This window comes from Ochotona curzoniae, unplaced genomic scaffold (assembly GCF_017591425.1).
Source record: "Ochotona curzoniae isolate NIBS_2020 unplaced genomic scaffold, NIBS_Ocur_1.0 contig_1, whole genome shotgun sequence".
Taxonomy (NCBI): domain Eukaryota; kingdom Metazoa; phylum Chordata; class Mammalia; order Lagomorpha; family Ochotonidae; genus Ochotona; species Ochotona curzoniae.
Window position 1 is genome coordinate 23150570 of NW_024464918.1, and position 20533 is coordinate 23171102.

At 39.0% G+C, this 20533-nt stretch overlaps 1 protein-coding gene across 5 annotated transcripts in view; it reads right to left on the reverse strand.

Moving 5' to 3' along the window:
- The window catches only part of TCERG1 (transcription elongation regulator 1), a 48558-nt gene that overhangs the window by 6764 nt on the left and 21261 nt on the right, over positions 1-20533 (reverse strand). For 3 of the 5 annotated variants that reach the window (XR_005885727.1, XM_040998552.1, XM_040998374.1), the window contains 11 exons: positions 20190-20302; positions 19486-19574; positions 16167-16327; positions 15074-15130; positions 14882-14948; positions 12293-12428; positions 11410-11499; positions 5685-5803; positions 3562-3712; positions 1512-1676; positions 1124-1306 (listed from right to left, as the gene is read on the reverse strand). Coding sequence is in view for 4 of the 5 variants with exons in the window: in XM_040998552.1 (XP_040854486.1) it covers positions 1124-1306; positions 1512-1676; positions 3562-3712; positions 5685-5803; positions 11410-11499; positions 12293-12428; positions 14882-14948; positions 15074-15130; positions 16167-16327; positions 19486-19574; positions 20190-20302 (1331 nt within the window). In the remaining variant the exon portion in view is untranslated. Of the gene's footprint in view, positions 1-1123; positions 1307-1511; positions 1677-3561; positions 3713-5684; positions 5804-11409; positions 11500-12292; positions 12429-13767; positions 13819-14881; positions 14949-15073; positions 15131-16166; positions 16328-19485; positions 19575-20189; positions 20303-20533 lie in introns of all 5 variants that reach the window. The other 2 variants (XM_040998463.1, XM_040998285.1) reach the window with 1 other exon arrangement.

The following is a 20533-nucleotide window of genomic DNA, read 5'->3' on the forward strand; positions in this document are numbered from 1 at the left end:
CAAGACAAATGCAAAGATTGTATTAAGGAGGTGTACACTGAATACAGCAGTGATCAACAGAACAACAAGATCCAATCCGCCTGGATGGGTCAGAAGCAGCCTCCCAGAAGAGCTCTGTCACTGCCTGGGAGCTGTGTGCAAGCGCTCTGGCTGGAGGGAGGAACGACGGTACAAGGCATGGTCCCTTTGTACAAGGCCAGGAAGCTGGAGCTCAGAGAGCTCGTGAGGGAAGCAACAGTCCTAAGGCATTACAAGGGTGTGCCTGACAAGGAAGGCAAAGTGTTTTTGATTGTACTAAGAAGACGGATTTGACCTGAAGGCAGCTGCTAGAGTGTGGAGAACCTGTGCCTCCTAGTGGACAGAGTAACACCAACAGATCTGTTTTTTGTAAAGATTTCACTGACAATGAAGCAGATAAATTTGGAGAAATGTTAAAGGCAGGGAGAGAAATTAGGAAACCACTATCATTGTCCAAAGTAGAAACATTAGATAGAAAAAGGAGCAGATACAAGGAAAGAAATCAGAAGCCAACGGTGACACAAAGAATTCCATTGAAAGACCGAAAAGAAATGGATACAGGAGAGATGGTGACAAAGAGAAGGCAAATAATAATAATTATAATAATAATAACAAGTAGTATAGCATAGCAGCCTGGGGGCAATTCAGTGTAGGGACAAAAAACCCTACATACCTCAACAACCCTGAGGGGCAAGGCAGAAGGATTTTCAAGAAAGTTTCAAGGTATCTCCTGGGATCAGTACACCTCCAGTCCTACATCTCATACCATTTACATGTACAATAACTGATCATCACAATGATGACCCTAAATCATCAAGAAAAAGGTTAAATTATGTTCAGCACACTGTTAATTACTATGGCAGGTAAGTATTGTAATAATTTAAGATGACTTTTATCAAGAACAATAAATATGAAGCTTTGTGTCTACAAGAAGAATTTTTCACAATTGCAAAACATCTAATGTATTATTAAACTAGTGCAAATAAATGCCAAAATGTAACTACTAATAAGTACTGAATTTACTTAAATTCTGAGCGTCTATTTAAAGAACTCTGTTCACAAGGTAATACAACAGACTTCCAACAGAAACAAGATTCACATATACCATGTCAGACAGAAGAGCCTTGAAATTCTGGATTGCTTCTTCTCGTTTGTGCTGCTCTCTCTCCCGATCTATTTCTTTTGTTTGTTCTGAACGAGCTTTTTGAACCTCTCTTTCCCGCTCTCGAAGGCTTGCCTCAATGCGGGCCTGCCTTTCAAGCTCCTTTTCCTTCTCTGAGTCTAAATTCTGTAGAAAGAATATGACATCTTTCTTAGCAATAACATCACAGTGTTTTGAGAAAATTACTTAGCAAATACATTCAAATCTAGCTTTTACCAAGAATATAAGTGAACTCTATCCCTCATCCCCAAACCCCCAGAGGCCAATATATGTCCTTAACTGCAATTAAGAATTCTACCACTCAACGATATATGAGTAAGCACAGTATTACCTTGGCTATTTTCTCAATGTACTGCTTGAACAGGTCTTCTCTCATTGATGAACTATCTACAGCTTTGTAACGTGGGTCACTTTCTACTTTATCTTTTACTTTGCTCCATCGAGACTGACTGTCCAAGTGATGATTCGACAAGAGTTCAAAGAAATCCGATTTGATCTGTAGTTTAAAACAAAGAATGGGATGGGGGGGGGGGGGGAATACTATGAGAAAGTCCGTGCATTTGAACATAACACACAAAGGATAACTTTAAAATTAAATGTAACTTTTTTTCAGTGTGGATCCTGCTAAACCTGACTAAATGCACAGAACTATTTTGACAGCTACATAAATGTTAAAAATCTCATTTACCATCAGTTGCAATTCATAGTGTTATACCCCGCTTGCTTCCCTCATGTAACTAAAACATCTAACTTCAGCAGGAATTGCGCTTAAAACAAACAAACAAACAAAAAAAGCAAGAGAAAAAAAAACCCCAACTTGCCAATACAGGATTAGCTGTGGCACAAGCAACACTGGAAGTGCTTTTCCAAAAACTGTGTGTAACATCAAATAACTAATAAAAACTCACGGGAAGCTGCTTTGGCAAACAAAATAAAAACAAGTCTAGTAAGACAAAGTAAGTTTTTTTCCCAGGGGACTTTTTGTAAGATGGAAAACTGCTGATGAAAACTATAAAAAAATGATAATTATACTGTTTCATTTGAAAACACTGCTTAACAAACCAGACCGCACCACAAATAATTGTTCTTCACAGGTTTCTACTTCAGCAGGCAGTCATTTTTAAAGCTTTACCACAACAGCTGACTGCAGTGTTGAGATAGTTTAGTCAAGAAATGAAAGAAATGAAATTGAGTATAGTTCTCTGGTTCTAGTTTGTAACTATATAATATTAATATAGTTATAATTACAGTCACAATAATGATTAAATGAAAACACACAACATAATTTGAAAGCAATAACATTTCATTAACACAATGTGAACATAAAGTCTACTAAACTTAAACCCTACTTTACAGATGTCTGCTTTGATGCTCTAGTTATTACTTTGTATTGTTTAAACTGACTGAGAAAGCTTTGCTCAGAAACTTCCTTTTTATTTAGTAATGATATAAAGCTAGGCCTATAATGCAGAGAATTAAAATTTCCCAATCAAAAGAAAATAAAGCTGATTATACTAGGCTAAACAAATCTGTATATATAAAAATATATAAAAACTACCCAGAAAGTGCTCAGAAAAAGAAATTATAAATACAAAAAGAAACATTTAACTTCTAGTATAAACTATTTTTTAAATCTGATTGTTGTAAAAATCCCTTAACATAATTCTAACTCAAAGTATTTCTGTCAGAAGTTGCAATTGTCAATGGAAGAGGCCTCTTCCCAGTGAGCAGTGCTGCTTCTCTAACAATACCTCCTATTAGGATTTTTGATAATGCAACTTTTCTGGAATAAATGGCAATTCTAAATGTCAAGGCTGATTAGGCTGCAGAGGTTCTTTTCCACCACAAAGCGCCGTGGACAGAGAAGGGCTGGTGCATCACTGATGCCCTCTCCCGCCCAGCCAGCCTGCCTTCTCAGTGCTGAGCGCCTCTCTCCTGACACTGTTACCAAATGACATTTGGAATCCATTAATCTTTAATAGCTGACCTTTAATTCTAATAAGCAATACTTTATATGTAAGATATGTTTACTCCAAGATTAGAACTCACTAAAGCACTACCTTTTAGAGGACAAAAAAAAGAGAGAGATGCTCTTTGAAATTCAAATGTTACCACCTATAAACAAGCTTCAAACTTTGGCAGTCACTATGGAACAGGCAGCCCTAATAAGAGGTTCTGGGCTACCAGGCAATTTGCCTTAATAAAATTTAGAGCAAATTTGTAGTTTGGTGTACCAACATAAGCACTATGGAAATAAAATGACAGAATACATAAAAATTACATAAAAAGTTACATATTCCAACAAATGAGGTTAGAAACAGCACTATACTGGTACTTTCCCACTCACATTAATCACACCAATGCAGCTGAAAGCACCTTACCTTCTCACCTCTGGTCTTCGAATCTTCTTTCTCCTTCTTCCTTGCAGCTGCCACAAACTCATTAAACAAGGCTTCTCGATCTTTCATCTTCTCAATTGCTTTGAATCGCGAATCTTTAGCATGTTTGGCTGCAAATTCACTAAAAGTAGCTCTGAAACAAAGTAATAAGTATGCTAACTTTGGTAGAGCTATTTCTGCTTGCAGAAAAGTACAGTAGAAGACACCATTTTCCTAGCAAAAATCAATTCCAGAGACACTGAATTTGTTCCCCCTCTCAAAATCCATGCAGCTGTTTAAATTCACTCTTACGTCAATGGTTAACAAATTAAACGCTTATGGCACTGAGGATTTGGGCCCAGTGGAAGGTCTGTGAGTAACTGGGAGCCTGCCCTTGGACAGCAGTTATTTAAGGGCTTAAGGGACTGGAGCAACAGCTCAACCAGCCAATTCCCAGTGCCGGCATCCCATACGGCCTCATGTCCCAGCTGCTCCACTTGTGGCCTCGGAAGGCAACAGAGGATGGCCCAAAGCCTTGGGACCCTGCACCTGCGTGGGAGACCAGGAAGAAGCTCCTGACTCCTGGCTTTAGATCAGCTCAGCTCTGGCCACTGTGGCCATTTGGAAAGTGAAGCAATGAATGGACGCCCTTTCTTTGCTTCTCCTCTCTGTAACTCTGCCTTTTCCATAAAAATACATAAATCTTTAAAAAAGGAAAGTAGAGAGAGTGAGAGAGAGACAGAACTGGTCATATCAAAGAGGGATTCCTTTCTCTTTCTTCTTGCTTTGGCTGTGGTCAGCCTTCAGCTAACCACTGGTCTTACCAGAAGCTTGACTCTCACTCAGCTGTGAACCTCCAAACTGTAAATCAAAGTGAACCCTTTCTTTCTCAGAAGTTCTCAAATATTAGGGACAAAAAACAGACTAAGGCACATCCTAACAGGAAGTGAGTCCTGCTTCTAGACATTATAGATTAACTCCCACTGGATTAGTTCCCTATCTATAGTAACTACTAAATCACACAAGGAACATGAGGCAACCAACCAGTTTCAACCAGTGCCCAAGACTGATATAAATGACAGGATGGATGTCCATGAGGAAAGCTGCACTGCCCCTGGACCTCGGGGAAGCCTCCACGATGAAGACAGCTGGAAAGTGGACAGTAGGCACATCTGCCCCAGGGAGCTGGCAACAGTAAAGTTATGAGCTTGAGGACTAAGGCAGCAGGAGGCAAACGCTATACAGGAAAGACCACTTTCCACACGAGGGTGTCATGAAAACCAAAGGAGGTTAAGAGGGATCAGTGGTGCTGAAGGAAGCAGTGTCAAGCCAACAAAGTCTGCAGGAAGCTGGACTGGAAGCCAGACAGCCAAGACTTACTGATACACATGCCATCTGACAAGAATGCCAGCAGAAAGCTAGACACTGATAAGAGTCTAACACAACTAACAGCTACTATTTTTATACTGTGCTGGCCAAAATGAGAATCTAAGATGTTGTATACAATCAGTATTGTTCATATCAGATATCATTAATTCAATATGAACAATAGATATGTGACCACAATAAAATATTATGGTCAATATTTAAGTACTCAAAAAATTCTGAAATGAGATATCTTTCATTATCTTGATAAATTCTGCTTTCCCTCTGCAATTTATTATATATGACAATAGAGAGAGAAACAAATTTTCTATCATTTCTCAGTTTCTTATGCATAATCTATTTTCACAGTGCAACACTTAACTAAGGCTGCTTCTAGGAGAATCCAGCGTTCCTCTAAAGGAAGTATTTTAACAAAAAAAATTTAAAGGTAGAAACTGATAATCATATAAGAGAGCTTTTCATGTCCAAATACCCAAAGACAGTTCAATTTAACCACAAGCATGGATTTCAAAATTTCTGAAAATGAGGGCACCTCAAAATACATTGAAACCCATATATACAAGAGATCTTCAAAGAGCTCATGGGAAATCTGAGCAATAAAAAAACAACAAAGCAAGGCTTTCAAAACTTCTACACAAAACATAAACTCATCTTTCATTTTCCACAAATATTGCAAACTCCCCTTATGCCTTACTAAAACTGACCTTAGGAGAAAAACACCACCGTGGATTTCAACATACCTCGGGTTGAACTTGGCTTCCTCCATCATTTTTTTGAAATCTTCCTTAGCTTGCATTATTTTGTTTTTCTTTTCCCTGCGTTCTTCTTCTGCCCTGGTCTTTACATACTGATCAAACACCTATCACAAAAATATACCAGTTAGACAAGTGAGCCTGTAATACAGACAGTTCAACATCAAAAATGCCTTTGTTCAAACTGTAACAGAAACATGATTAATTATAGATACTCATATGCAAATATACACTGTACAAATAACAATATAAATCCCCAAGTATTATGACTCATTTTAAGCCATTTAGAAATGTGCAAGACAAATCAGTTCTCTCAAATCCATTTTAGAAAAAAAAAAAGGTATGGGATCTACAATTTTCCCTTGAAGTAATTTAATTATTCTCAGAAATACAGTCATGTCTTGCCTCTTTCGTATTTTCCCTCACTTAATGTCCACTGGTCAAGATGATCAAAAGAATAGCTTTTCCCCACTTTTTAAACTCTATTAATAAAGTGACAGCAGAAAAGCTTTTTAAAATAGGTCAAAATCCAAAAACGACAAGGAATAAGACAGATAACGGCAACTTGGAACCTGAAAGCAGATGGACAAATGCTCAAGCTCATGACAGATATGAGGGAGCTGAACACGACCTGGCATCCAAATTAACAAAGAGAAAACTAAAACCAAAAAAAATGAAGCACCCAATCATCAGAGCTCAGAACTGACAGAGCCACAGCAACAACAGAAGGGTAGGGTGTTGCTACAATAAGGCAAAACTAGCAAAAAGACCACTAAGAACAGCTAAATCACTAAATGTAGATCCCATCTACAACTTGATGTTGCTGGACACTGCCATTCCTGCATTCCAGAAGCTAGTCTCTAGAGCAAAGCACTGGCATCCAAGGTCAGAAAGCTGTTGATTTTGTATATTCCAAGAGCATTTTGAAAGCTCTGTGTAAAAGACAAGATCATGAAATAAATTTCATAACGAAAATTAAATCTAACTTTCTTGAGGGGTGGGGGACAGCGCTGTGGCACAACACATATGGAGCATCCCATATGGAGACCAGCTGGAGTCCTGGCTGCTCCACTTCCAATCCAGCTCCCTGCTAAGGTGCTTGGGAAAGCTGTAAACGGCCCACGTGCTTGGCCCCTGCATCCACAGAGGACGCTTGGAGGAATGAGTCTCTTGTGGCTTTATTGTGGCTGCTGCAGCCATTTGAGGAGAGAACCAGCAAATATAAGGTTTTTCTCTATGGTACCACAATCCCATAGTCCCAGCTGTTCTGCTTTCAACCCAGCTTCCTGCCAACTGTCTGGGAAAGTGGTAAAAGATGCCCCAAGCACCCATGTGGAAGAACGTGAAGAAGCTCCTGGCTTTGGACCAGCCAAGCTCCAGTTACTGCAGCCACTTGGAGAGTGAATCAGCACATGGAGGGTCTATTTGCCTCTCCTACTCTCCTGTTTGGTAACTCAATTCTTCAAATAAAAACAAACATTTAAAAAACCAAAACAAACAAAAAAACAGCAGGACCCTAAACAGAAAAAAACAAACAAGAACTAAGTTAGACTATTCCAGAAAAGGAAAATGAGAGAAAAAAAGAAGCAAAAAAACAAAAACAAAAACAAAAAACAAAAAAAACACAAACCTTCAACCTCGTAAAACTAAGTTTAGCAACCATAAAGTAAGAAAAACCTTGTACCCCCCTTTGCTATGTCCACATGACACCAAGGACTAAGAAGAGATGACTGATATGCTACAAAGAAGATTTACATACAAAACACACACACACACACACTTAAAAGCAGAACAGTACCTCCAAAATCCTGAGGGAAAAAGACACAACTGAAAGCTGTTTTGGGGGCGGGCAGTGATCAAGCAGCAGCCCATAATAAGGCACTGGCTCATGCCCAGCCACTGCGTTGATGCAGCTGCGGAAGCAGTGCAAGCGACGGCGCCAGTGTCGGGCTCCGGCTACCCGGCAGGGAGACTCAGCAGAGCTCTGGCTTTGGCCTGGCTCAGCCCTCGCCATTGCACCTTTTGGGGAGCAAACCAGATCGAATCTGCCTCTCATTTTTCTTTCTGTAACTATTCCTTTCCAAATCATCTTTAAAAAATATTTTTCAATTATGTAAATCTTTAGAAAATTAATAACAGGCATTCTAACAAGAAGCTAAGAGGATGGAAGATTTACAAAGCAGGGTCCAGGTAATCCCCCTCTAACCACCCAAAGCAAAAGAGATGAAAGAAATCTTCGGGAAAAAGCTGTGCAGAAGGTGCATTTGCAAAGAGTGTAGACCAGTCACTCAGAAAGTCCTGGGGGAAACACACACACACCGATCCTCAAAGATATGCAGAAGTATCTACAATTACCCATCAATCTTCTGCTCAACACATGTACCATTTTATATGCCTTCCAAATATGACACGGCAATAAATACTAAATTATTTCTACTTTAAAGGAGAAAGACAATAATTTTCAAATTCTTTTTTAAATCATACTTTCCTACTCCCCAAACTGTTAAGCTATATGTATGTAACTCTGTAGGGAGTTCATATTATTTTTCCTTTAATAAGCTACAAAACAGGGCCAGCGCAGTGGCATAGTACATTAAACCTCTGCCTGTGAGGGGAGCATCCCATGTGGCTGCCAGTTAGTCAACGCTATCCCACTTCTAGTCCAGCTCCCTGCTTACATGCCTGAGAAGGCAACAACACATGGCCCAAGTCCTCGGGCTGCTGCACCTACAGCGGGAGAACCCAAAGAAACTACGTTCCTGGACCGGCACTGTGTATTGCAGCCATCGCGTGAACACGTGGATGGACGATCTCTCTGCCATTTAAATAAAAATAAAAATAAATCTAAAGAAAAAAAACCAGAAAACCAACAATTTTCAGCAGCCCTCTTCTAACCCTGAGATGCAGGAGGTAGTTACACTGCCACGCTTCTCAAAGGTCGCATCCTGCTTCAGCGTACATTCGGCCTCATGCTCTGAATGTAAGTAACATTACCTAATATCCAAAATGTTATATTAAATACTATGGAAGGAAGCAGGTCTGAAAAATTTCCTGCTCATGTTTGTAAGTGAAAGCGAAAAGACGTACTCCAAGGGCAGCCTGGGCATTCCCAATGGCTTCTGGGCTGCATGCAGTGTCACAGTTCTTGATCCAAGGAAGGGGTGGCAGGCCTTTGCTCTGCCAAGGGCTCTTTGGCTATTTGTAACAACACGAGCCATACAAAATAATCAACTTAAAAATTAGCCTGCAGCAGACTTTCTGAATTTCCAATCACACTTGTGGTTCTTTGGCAGGGTCACACCGAACGATCTGGTGGCGTTCATACGACATTCACCACCTCTACACTAAGTAATCATGTGCAGTCAAAAAACAACAACTATGCATGCATTTCCAAATACTGCTTGCATCAAAACAATCATCTTTAATTACATTTTCTGCAAAATTTTTAAATGCCTCCATAAATTGTGTCAGTAATATATTACCATGCTGAAACACCGTTAGTGTTAAAAACCTCAGAATATGAAATGTATTTAAAAGTCTAGTTTGAAATAAGAGACAACTTATTTTGAGGTTCCTGAATAATTACCACCTACATAAAAGCTTACACCCTAAATGAAAACAGCTTGACCTAAAAAAAAATGTTACTAAATTAAAGCTTTCTCAAAACAGGAACATTTCTGACCATGTTTGTAACCTTCTATACAGGATTAAATAAGGAAAATCATAACATAAAATACATTATTTAGAACACAAATATCAAATGTTCACTTTTTATGCTTCTAAGGAAAAAAAATTCCACTTCAAAGGCATGAAAACCTTAGAGTTTTTACATAACTGCCCTGTGGAGCTATGCATTATCAGCTCATAGACTATTTCCAAAATTGAAAAGGAACCTCATTCCTGTATATATAACTTATGATTTCATCACTCAAACATGAATTGCAGCATAAAAAGTCATAAAAGTTTAAAGATAAATCTTTAGAGATATTCAGCTAAGGCATTGTTTACACACAACTTCTGCAGCAATTAACAACGCAAGGTTCCTGTCTCGAGCAGGATTTACATTCTGTTAGGAAGCAACAGATGACAAACATTTAAGTAACCATGGATAATTTAGATATGAGGGCAATTTAAAGTACAGAAAGCATGAGATGGTACTTCGATATCTGGGGAAGAACAAATAGCAAAACGAGTCCGGCTTAATGAAGATCCAGTCCACCATGGCTCCAATGGACACACGAACGCAAGCCGCAAGAGGCCGACCCGACCGAGTATGTTAGGATGTCACAGGCGAAAAACAAAGCCTCCATGTTACCCTAAGTGAGACGGAAGCACTATCTTTTTTTAAGTAAGAGCACTTAATTTGATCTCAAAGTTTAAAAAGGAGAAAGAATCATGATAGGCTTTTAGACACATCATCCATCAAGCTGAGATGAAAATGAAACAATTATGCACTCTTTATAAAAAAAAGCTACAAAGCTCGAAACGTGCTTACACATGTATGTGAAAAGTCATGGCTTTCTAATACAGCTATTAATACACATCTAGAACTCTAAATTTTCTCTTTTGTTAAAATTCATGATAGGGACCAGTGTTGCAGCACAGCAGGTAAAAGCACCACATGTGACACCAGCATCCCACGTGGGTGGCCAGTTCATGTCCCTGCTGCTCCTCTTCATTTCAGCTCTCTGCTAATTGCCTGGGAAAAGCAGGTGAAGACAGCCCAGATACTTGGACCCCTGGCCCCATGTAGGAGACCCAGATGAAGCTGCTGGCTCCTGCACAGCCCAGGCCTGACCATTGTGGTCCTCCGAGGAGTGAACCAGCAGGTGGAAGATCTCTCTGTCTCTCCCTTTCAGTCCTTAACTCTTTAAAATAAATTTTTAAATCTCAAAAATTAAAATAATAAAATCTATGCTTAGACCCATAGGCCTAATAGCATAAAGTATGGGGAACCTTTCCAGCTATTACAAACATAAAGCAGCACCCTACCAGGAGCAAAACAAATCTTTCATCTCAACAGTATGACAGCCAAGTTGTCAAGTCACCATGCTATAGCGATCAATGTCAGAAAGTTCAAATAATCAAACAATCACGTAATTCAGGAGTGTTATAATGTTATAGAGGAAGAAGCAATCATCACAAGACATGTATCGCTGAATGACCGCAATGAACGGCAACTCAGTAAAAAGGTTAACTCTAGTTAGTGCAACTCTTGCTCAGAGACCTGAAGCACTGCTCATTCTCTATAACAAAAACAGTTTAGCACACACTGGAATGGACTTTGTGTTGTGTCTTTGAGTATTACATATCAACAAAAGAACACACACACGGTATGAACCAAGGTTCAGTGGTCTTATCTCTGAGGGAGTGTCAGATCAAGTCCTACATCTTCTACTTTGCTCTACATCTGCATCACTGCTTTCACAAAAAGTGAATTAATGTATGTATTTAAAAGAAATTTTTAAAAACCACTTTATACATAAGTTCAATGTGTATAAGACATAATGACAAAATTCAAGCAACAACAACCAAGTCCTTAAGGGCAAAAGTATAAGAACATAAATGTCTACACACAAACACACACATGACTATATGCCAAGACACAAGACTGTGAAGTCCCATTTTAGGAATAAAGACTGGCACTTTATTCCTTACAACTTAGAAAGCACACTGACAGAGGATACATGTTTTACTGCTATTTTCCTTTTACCTGTTTTCTCTCTTTAGGATTGAGGAGTAAGTATCGAGGATCAAAAACTATCTTATGCAACTCCTTCTCCCACGTTGAAAAGGCAGAAACCTTTAAAATAAAAAATGTATTGCCTCATAATTAAGTTGGTTCTCAACACATAAAGGTCATAATTTTGCTTGAAATCTACAGGACATCTGTTTATAAAGGAGACATAAAAACCATAGTGACGTAGCCATCACTAATACATGACAAGCAGTGGGAGGCTAGCAGCAAATTCCCACACTAATTGGCTCTGAACATTTCTATGTTATACACAAATAACACACTTAATTACTCATTAAAATAACCACTACTGCGTGACATTTAAAAAATCGGAACATCAGAAAAAGCTTTGGAAGATCTGCATTTTGATTTCCCATACTTGCTTCAAGCTCATGAACAATGTTATAATTTGAAATTGCACAATTTTACTTATTAAATGAATCTGTGAATATGACTAAAAGGCTGAAATTCCTTTTCAAGTAAACACCCAACTGTAACACAGATGATCCGCTGGTCTTTAACTAAAAGATATGAAAGGAAGAATCATATATACCTTACCTATCCCGAGTAGTCCGCCATTCTGTAATGTTAATACCCGTCTTATATTACTCACCAAAATTTAATGACTCAAAATGTATTAAATGTTATTTGTACTTAGAAGGGTAGTAAAATGGTATTTAGTTAAATATGATTTGAATTATCAAGAGAAAGGCTGTTTTCCAACACAGTACAGTAACGTGACAGGTTCCCTTGTCCCCCCCATAACATGAGCACTAACCTGAGATTTGACCTTTTAGCAAGACATATTTATATTACTTATACAAAACAGAAATATCTCCCCCAAAGATTGTTTTCTGACCCCTCTCTCTAGCAGCATGTCCTTGAACTGCTTCATTCGGGCCTCCAGAGGGACAATGGCCCTTTCTCGGGCAGCTTTAATTTCAGCTTCCATGGCAGCTTCTTTTTCCGAATCAATGTCTTTATTATCATCTCTCCTACAAAAGATAAAACATAAGGCATCAACTAACAAAATATTAATAACAAATCTTACTGACAATCTTAAAATCAATGGAATTTTCAAGACTCACTACTGAGCAGCATATTTTTGGCAAAAAACAAATTATACTGAGGATCTCAAATGAACTCTAAGGGATAAACAACTTGTATCATCATAATAAAATTACAGAGTTTCTAATGTTACAGTGGCTACATTGTTAGGAAAATCTATATATCTTTAACTGGCTATGTTCCCCTAACCCTTGTCTAAACATAAAGTGAATTATTTTACTAAAAGAAAAAGCTTATCTAACATTGCAGTAAAGCTATGTGTTAAAATTAATCAACACAGAATATCATTTTTTTAGTTCTTGAAATGATATAGAAAAAATGGCATTTCTTAAAAGTGTTTTACATTAGGAACACAAAATATTTTTAAAAGCTCATAAAAATTGGCATTAAATATTCTCAAGCATTTGAAAATAAAATTCAAATAATTTCAGATTTGGCCAAGGGGATATGTGACACAGATATACCTTACCTACCTGACATTTTTATTACTCACTTTCTGGGTGGTAAGTTGAGATTTAAGTTGAAGGACAGGTCCCAGAGAGCAACATGGGCCCAGGAGTAGTTAGGTGGAATTAGAATTGTTCATCAATGACTAAACTACTTGTTGTTCCTCCAAAAATGCACCTTGGGGCTAAGAGCAACTGGTGCTGGGTGGTGCTCCAGTGAGACCACATCGTATCAAGTCACCTCTCAAGCACATCTACTACAAAAAAGGCCCATTCATGAAAAAGAAAAAGTCCAAAAATATTTTAGCAGATCTTCCTTCTTAAACATGATCTGCTAAGAATACATTACTTTATAAAACTGATTCATATTCCCTATACAAACTTAAGGGAATTAGGAAAGCAAAACATCTAGAAATTTAAAAACATTATATACAGAACTGTAGGTAGCCCAAAATATTACACAGAACTAAGGCTAACCCACAAATGAGAGGTAATTAGCAACTTAGGGAATGAGTCAAAAGAAATAGAAGACATAGTCCGTGACCTGCAGGAACTTAGCGAGATAGTCTGTGACCTAAGATATGCACAAAACAAACAGGTAAAAGCAATTTGCCAAACAATATATCCTCTTATCATAATTTATTTAAGAACTACTTAAATAAAGTTAAAAGACATCCAAGAAATATAACTAACGAAAACAATTAACTTTTATAGAATTACACTAAATGAAAATGTCACAATACAAACTATCACTATCTATCTCAATAAAAGAAATAAAAGAAAAACTAAGCCAGGAAAAAATAGGCTTTTAGCTTTGTACCTAAATAGAGAAGCTCGGGCAATCCACATAAAGGGCTTCTTTGACATTCTCCTGATAAAAGCAGTTAAAAACCTTACAGAGTTGTCTATAAGAACAAACAATTAAAAACAACCTAAAAGTTTAACATTGTAGGAACATCCAAAATTACGGTACATAAACAGAATGAATACAGTCATGTAACAGTTAAGAAAACAAATTTCTTATTCTAAAATTTTTCAAAAGAACAAAAACTTGATCGCTACTGATAAAAATACTTATACATTTGATCAAGAACTAAAAAGTCAATTGCAAAGATGAGAATAGCTGTGTCAAGGTGATAGATTACGGGTGATTCTCTTCAGTACTTTAATTTCTTAAACACTGTTACCAATAAGCAAGCTTTTTTAAACAAGAATCACCCTTGACAGGGGTTGTTGTACTCATTCCCTTGCCATAATTTGGCTGCATTCAATCTGTCCTTTTCATGAGGACTAAAAGAAGCTAGTTCCTAATGACTCAAACTTTCCTTTTTGCTGCTAAATAATGGTCCCATTCCCTCCCTCCCCCACCTCCACACCCTCTAACCCAACCTTCCACCCTCCACGATAAGTAACATTCACATTTTACCCATTCCTAGAGCAATGGCCAAGCTAATCCGTCCACCCGTGGCAGTCTTTCTTTAAAGCACCCACCTCCTAAGCTTGTGGGTTCCCATCTTACCAGGCAGTAATAACTATAAAATCCAGAACTACAAGGTAAGTATAAAGACATGTCTACGTTTTTATGAGCTCTGAGTGGTGTCTACTGGCATCTATATTAGGATGAAAGCTTACTATTTATTTATTTAACAGAATTTAGATCTAATGAATTTCTGAAAAGAATTCTTATGTTGTCATTCGGCTTTCTGATACACATTTGAATAACCCAAGTCTCTTACAATTCTAGCAACAGAAGGGACACCATGTCTACTTTTTAAAATAAAGCTATTTAACATCAGGCCTAAGAAAGCAATCATGACTTCTCTCTGCTGACAACATACACAACAGCTACCTCCCCCAGTCATAAACTGATTATGATCTAGCCGACTTTTGCACGAAAAATCTACCTGGAACCACAAAGTATATGCATAACTTACTTCCGTTTTTTTGCTTTAACAGGTTCATCTTCACTAATTTCTTCCATTAATTCCTGTTCTTCTTTAACTGTAAGACAAAATTTAATAAAATTCTGAACAAAAATAAAGCAACCATCGAATTTATCTTGAATCCCACTATCAAAATACTTGTTTTCACAGAACTAAGAACAGGCTGTAGTTGAGTTCACTTACTTGCACTCATAGAGAACTGCCACTTTTGGATGGACAGCATTGTTGGGGTCGGGTGTCCTGGAAGACATATTTCCAATGTTGATATGAGCAGGTGCAAATACACTACAGAATCTTCTCAATAGCAACAAATAGTATTCATTCCATTAGAACTACTAAACGATTGGCTTATTAGTCTTCTATAATATACGGGCAGGGGCTCTAAAAGATCAATCCCACCAGCCCAATGGCAAAAATCACGTGCCAGGCCCGGCGGTGTGGCCTAGCGGCTAAAGTCCTCGCCTTGAGCGTACTGCGATCCCATATTGGCACAGGTTCTAATCCCAGCAGCTCCACTTCCCATCCAGCTCCCTGCTTGTGGCCTGGGAAAGCAGGCAAGGACGGCCCAATACCTTGGGACCCTGCACCCATGTGGGAGACCTGGAAGAGGTTCCTGGTTCCCGGCTTCGGATCAGCGCAGCACCGGCCACTGCGGTCACTTGGGGAGTGAATCATCGAATAGATCTTCCTCTCTGTCTCTCCTCCTCTCTGTGTATCTGACTTTGTAATAAAAATAAATAAATCTCAAAAAAAAAAATCACGTGCCAACGTTTAGACTCAATATACGGAGATGTTGTTAGAATATAATGCAGATCGTCTTTGAGACAATCTTTGAAATGTTAGGTCTGTCTATACTCCTAGAAATAAGGCTTAGCATCTCAATCAAAAGACTTGAGCTTTGTATTTTCACAAAGTCTTAACACTAAAAAAGTACTAACTACTAAAAGTACTTAGCACTAAAAATACTAAAATATACTATGTAGAAGTTGATTATTTCAGAAAATAAACAGCTAGTCACAAAGTTGTTGACAGGCTTACTGGGGGTAGTTCAGTAGTATAACAACTGACAAGCAGTGATAGCACAAACATCTCAGATTAATAAAACGTTGACAGGGTCAGTAAGTTAAAAGCATACATACACCTTAGCACAACCTTATTCAAATTCTCAATTTTTATATTCAAGCTCTTGCACTCAATCCAGAATGGCTCTCATATAGTGTATCAAGATAGTAAAACAATGTTGAAATTGGAGGATGGATCCTCATTTAAAACTTACTGAGCTTCTTCATATCTTCCATTCCTTTTTTATGAGGGGGCTCCTGAATAATTTTGTCAACATCTGCCCTTCCAATCAAATCATCAGGTCGATCCCACATAGAAAGACGAGTGGTGGGATTATAAAAGAAGACTCGCTCATCACCGGTCCAAACAACACACCTAGGAATTAATCCAAAATGTAAGTTTCTCATGTCACGGAATTTATTTTATATATAAACATTTATTTTTTCACTGTCAACCTGTCAAAAACAAAAACAAAAAGGGCAGGATAGTAAGAAAGGAAATGCCATTAATAAAACCCAATTTGAGAGCACTAAATTTTAAAGTATCATAAAGAATGAATTTTTTTAAGCCAGCAAATAATAAAGCTCTTAGTCATCCAAAAGTAAAACAAACCATAGCACTCCACTGAAAGAATACTGTGTTGATTTGTTGTTGTAGTTTAACAAACCAAAGGCACATTAACTTTTTTAGAAGCTTTAGGACTTGATTACTTTTGATACAATAGCTAAAGAAAAGCACCAATTAGATGGCACCTTAGCCTATTCTATTAATTACAAGTAAAAAACTCAGTTAAAAAAAAAAAAGAAGAAAGAAAATGTGAGGCCTTTGTAAAGTTTTATAATAATCACATAAGTAGGAAGATGCAGAGATAAAGTTTACAGAAGCATTTACACTGCTCCTTCTCCTCGCACACAGTTCTGCCCTGACATGGTCCTGAGTTGCAGACTAACATGGTAGCAAACCATGGGCAGCTGCAGGTGCAACAGAAACCAGAAATTTGCCACCCAATAATCCAAAGGTCATTAACAGATGGCAAGCCGAAGATGAGTGACATTTTGAAATTTCACAGAACCTATAATGCAAAAAGCAATCAGATATTAAGCTTTTTCTCTAGGGTGGTACCAGGTTGATTCCCGGCTGCTACACTTCCCATCCAACTCCTTGCTAATGGTCTGGAAAGCAGTGGAGGATGGCCCAAGGCCTCCGGTCTCTGAACTCACACAGGAGACCCAGAGGATACTCCTTGCTCCCATTTTCGGAGGAAACCCGGCTTTCAATGCTTACATTGTCGGGGGGGGGAGGGGGAAGCAGAGCAATACACTAAAGAAACAGAAAAGGAAGCACAAATAAATCCAGAGTAAAAGGCAAGCAAACTGAAAATGATTTTTTTTTTTTTTTTGAAAACCACAACTCAGGACAGGTTCTCTGAACACACACTATCTTAATCACTTTGATTTTGGATCAATTATATATCTCTGTAAGTTTCTTTTTTTTCCAATGAACAGGTTGACTGCTTTCATTTGTTTTAAGACAGAGGGATAGAGACCAAAAGACAGAGAACACTTCCATCCAGCAGCTCACTCAGGGCTGCGGCCAGGCCAACTCCAGGAGCCCAGAACTCTGTGCAGGCCTGCCCGCTGGTGGCAGGAGGCCAAGCACTGCAGCTGTCCTCTGCTGCCTGGCAGGGTACAGCAGCAGGAACCCAGACTGCAAGCACAGCAGGCAGACTGTTAACCGACACTCCGACAGGTAACACAGGATGTAGGCATCGCAGGCAGCACCACAATGTGCTGCATACAATATCTGTCCCAAAGATTGTTTTCTGAAATGATTCTGTTCACCTAGTTAGTAAAGCCAAATAGAAAACAATTATCTGGGGGCAGGCAGTGTGCTCAGTCTAAGTCACTGCCTATGATATTAACATCCCTCACCATAGTGCCAGCTCAAGTACTGACCATTTTGTTTCTGACCCACCTCCTTGTTAATGCGCCTGGGAAAGCAGATGTGCCAAGTGCTTGCAGGGCCCTGCCATCTATGTGGGAGAGCTAGCTGGAGGCACAGGTTCCTGCCTTTGGCCTGGACCACCAGCCTAGTCAATGTGGCCATTTGGGGAGTGAACCAATGAACCAGTGAATAGGTGATTCTTTATCTCTCTCTAACATTAAAGTAGATAAATATTTTAAAAATTCCATTCAGCAAGAAATGACATATCAAAATAAAACAGACACTAAGGACTGGAAAATAATCTTGCAGTGGGGGCCAGTGTGGTGGCATAGCAAGCTGATCTTCCCTCTGTGGCACCAGCACCTCACATGAGCATCAGTTCAAGTCATGGCTACAGCACTTCCCATCCAGCTCCCTGTTTAGAGCCTGGACAAGCAGCACAGGACGGCCCAAAACCTTGGACCCTGCACCCACATGGGAGACCCAGAGGAATCTTCCGGCTCCTGGATTCACACAGTCCAGTCCAGTCCAGTCCAAATATGATCATTTGCAGAGCAACCTGGCAGACAGATTTATATTTCTACATCTCCATACCTCTAATTTTCAAGTAAAAATAAATAAATCTTAGAAAACAATGGCAAGTAATGTCATGATGCACCTTTACATGCATCTTCCACCTGCATTTACCAAAAAAGCCTAGAAATACTAATTAATCCCGGAGTATCAACTCCATAGCTCCTACACTTGTGCTATCCCTGAGACAGGAAACCCATGAGAAAAACAAAGCATCTTGTCACAGTAGGAAGCAGAGCTATAAAGGAGTTAGTCTCAAATGGATCCTCCGCATCAGACACAAACACAGCAACTGCAGTAGAAACAGAAATGTTAAATGTACAAATTAGCAACAATAACTATGAATAAGTGGTAAATCCTTCCTTGCTATATAATCCTATCCTAACTAATCTAACTAATCCTATCCTAACTAATACAGGCACTTTGTCACGCCCTAAGTACTGCAGGGGTTGTGGCTTAGTACATGAGGCCTCTGCCTTTAAGGTCAGCACCCCATATGGGTACCAGCTTGAGTCTCAACTGCTCCACTTACATTCCAGTTCCCTGCTAAAGTGCATGGGAAAATAACGGGGGACAGCCTAAGTATTTGCACCACTTCATATGAGACAAAAAGCTCCTGGCTCCTGATTCCAGCTCAGCCCCGCCTCAACCACTGCAGCTATTTGCAGAGTGAATCAGCAGATGAAGTCTTCTCTATTCTCTATCTCTGCCTTTCAAAAAAGCAACTTACATAATCCCACAAGAATGATCACACAGCAGAGATGTGTATAAGATCAAAGGTGGACCACACATTTACATTCTGAAAACTAAACCATTAACAGAGGGTACCACAAAGAAAGGAAGATACTTGTTAACAATTTTAGGTATGCACACTCCAAATACAACAAACAGGAAACATTTGGTAGATATAAAGTCAACATAAGAAAACTTGTCAAAAGCATCTTTTCCTTCTAAACATGCAACAATAATGTATGATTTGGAAAAACAAAAACTGGTTACTTAAGCTGAGCACATACCATGGAGTACCAGGAATAGGAGTAGTAGCTACTGGTTTTGCCTTCTGGGCAGCCTTTTCTTCTTCAGTCATCTCCTCCTCTTTGGGCTCCTAGGAGAAACGGCATTATCCACACTTGGTGAAGAACAGACACACAATTAGTTTTAAGCATCACCGCAAACACCTCCCAGTGCAACCAACACTGGATCTGCCCGTCAGAATGAGGAAGGAAAAACTTAGCTAGAATTTCTCAAAGTTTCAACTCGTTGACACACCAGAAAGAGCTGCATTCTACCACAGAAGCCAGCAGCAGCAGCCGATCTAACCTTAAAGGCTAAAATGAAACACAGGAGAGACAAAGGCAACCTCTTCTTTTAAGATGGTTGCTTAGTTCCATTAACTCTTCTAACATTGAAAACATGGAATATCATCAGGCCCCACGTGAGAAATGGAAGCTCCAAAAGGCAAAAGTCTGTATTTATAAAGGTATTTATTCCACGCAGACAGATAAAAATATCCCCAATACCCCCAAACACAAAGTCGCACTTAATGACCTTAACATGTCAAGAAACAGGGACGGTCTAAGCTCTGGCCTAAGACCCCTTCTTCCTGCAGGCCTCAGGAAGTAATTCAACAAAGCATTCAAAGGAAACATCGAGTTAGAAACCAGAACTCTGAGACTTCAGAGATCAACCTTATAGCAACTAGTGGGCCACGGGCTCTCACCTCCTTCATCTCCTTCATAGGTTCTTCTTTCGCATCCTCCTCCTCCGTCTCCATCGGCAGAGGTTCTTCCGAGGGTTCTTTAATCGGCTCTTTGATCTTCTCCTCCAACTTTTCTATTAAAAAGAAAAGACTGTGTTACAGGTTTTGATACGATTTTTGAAAGAACTCCAGAGACTAAGCAGTTAAGATATTCTATTTCTGGTTATTAAACACAAAAATAAAATGTCCTTCCTTGTAGTATCACTGGCTTGCATATAATGTGATGTTCAACTTCAAGTATCTTGCTCTACCAATCAGGAAACTGACTGGTGAGGGGACAAAGCATCTCTGAGGTCATTCAGACA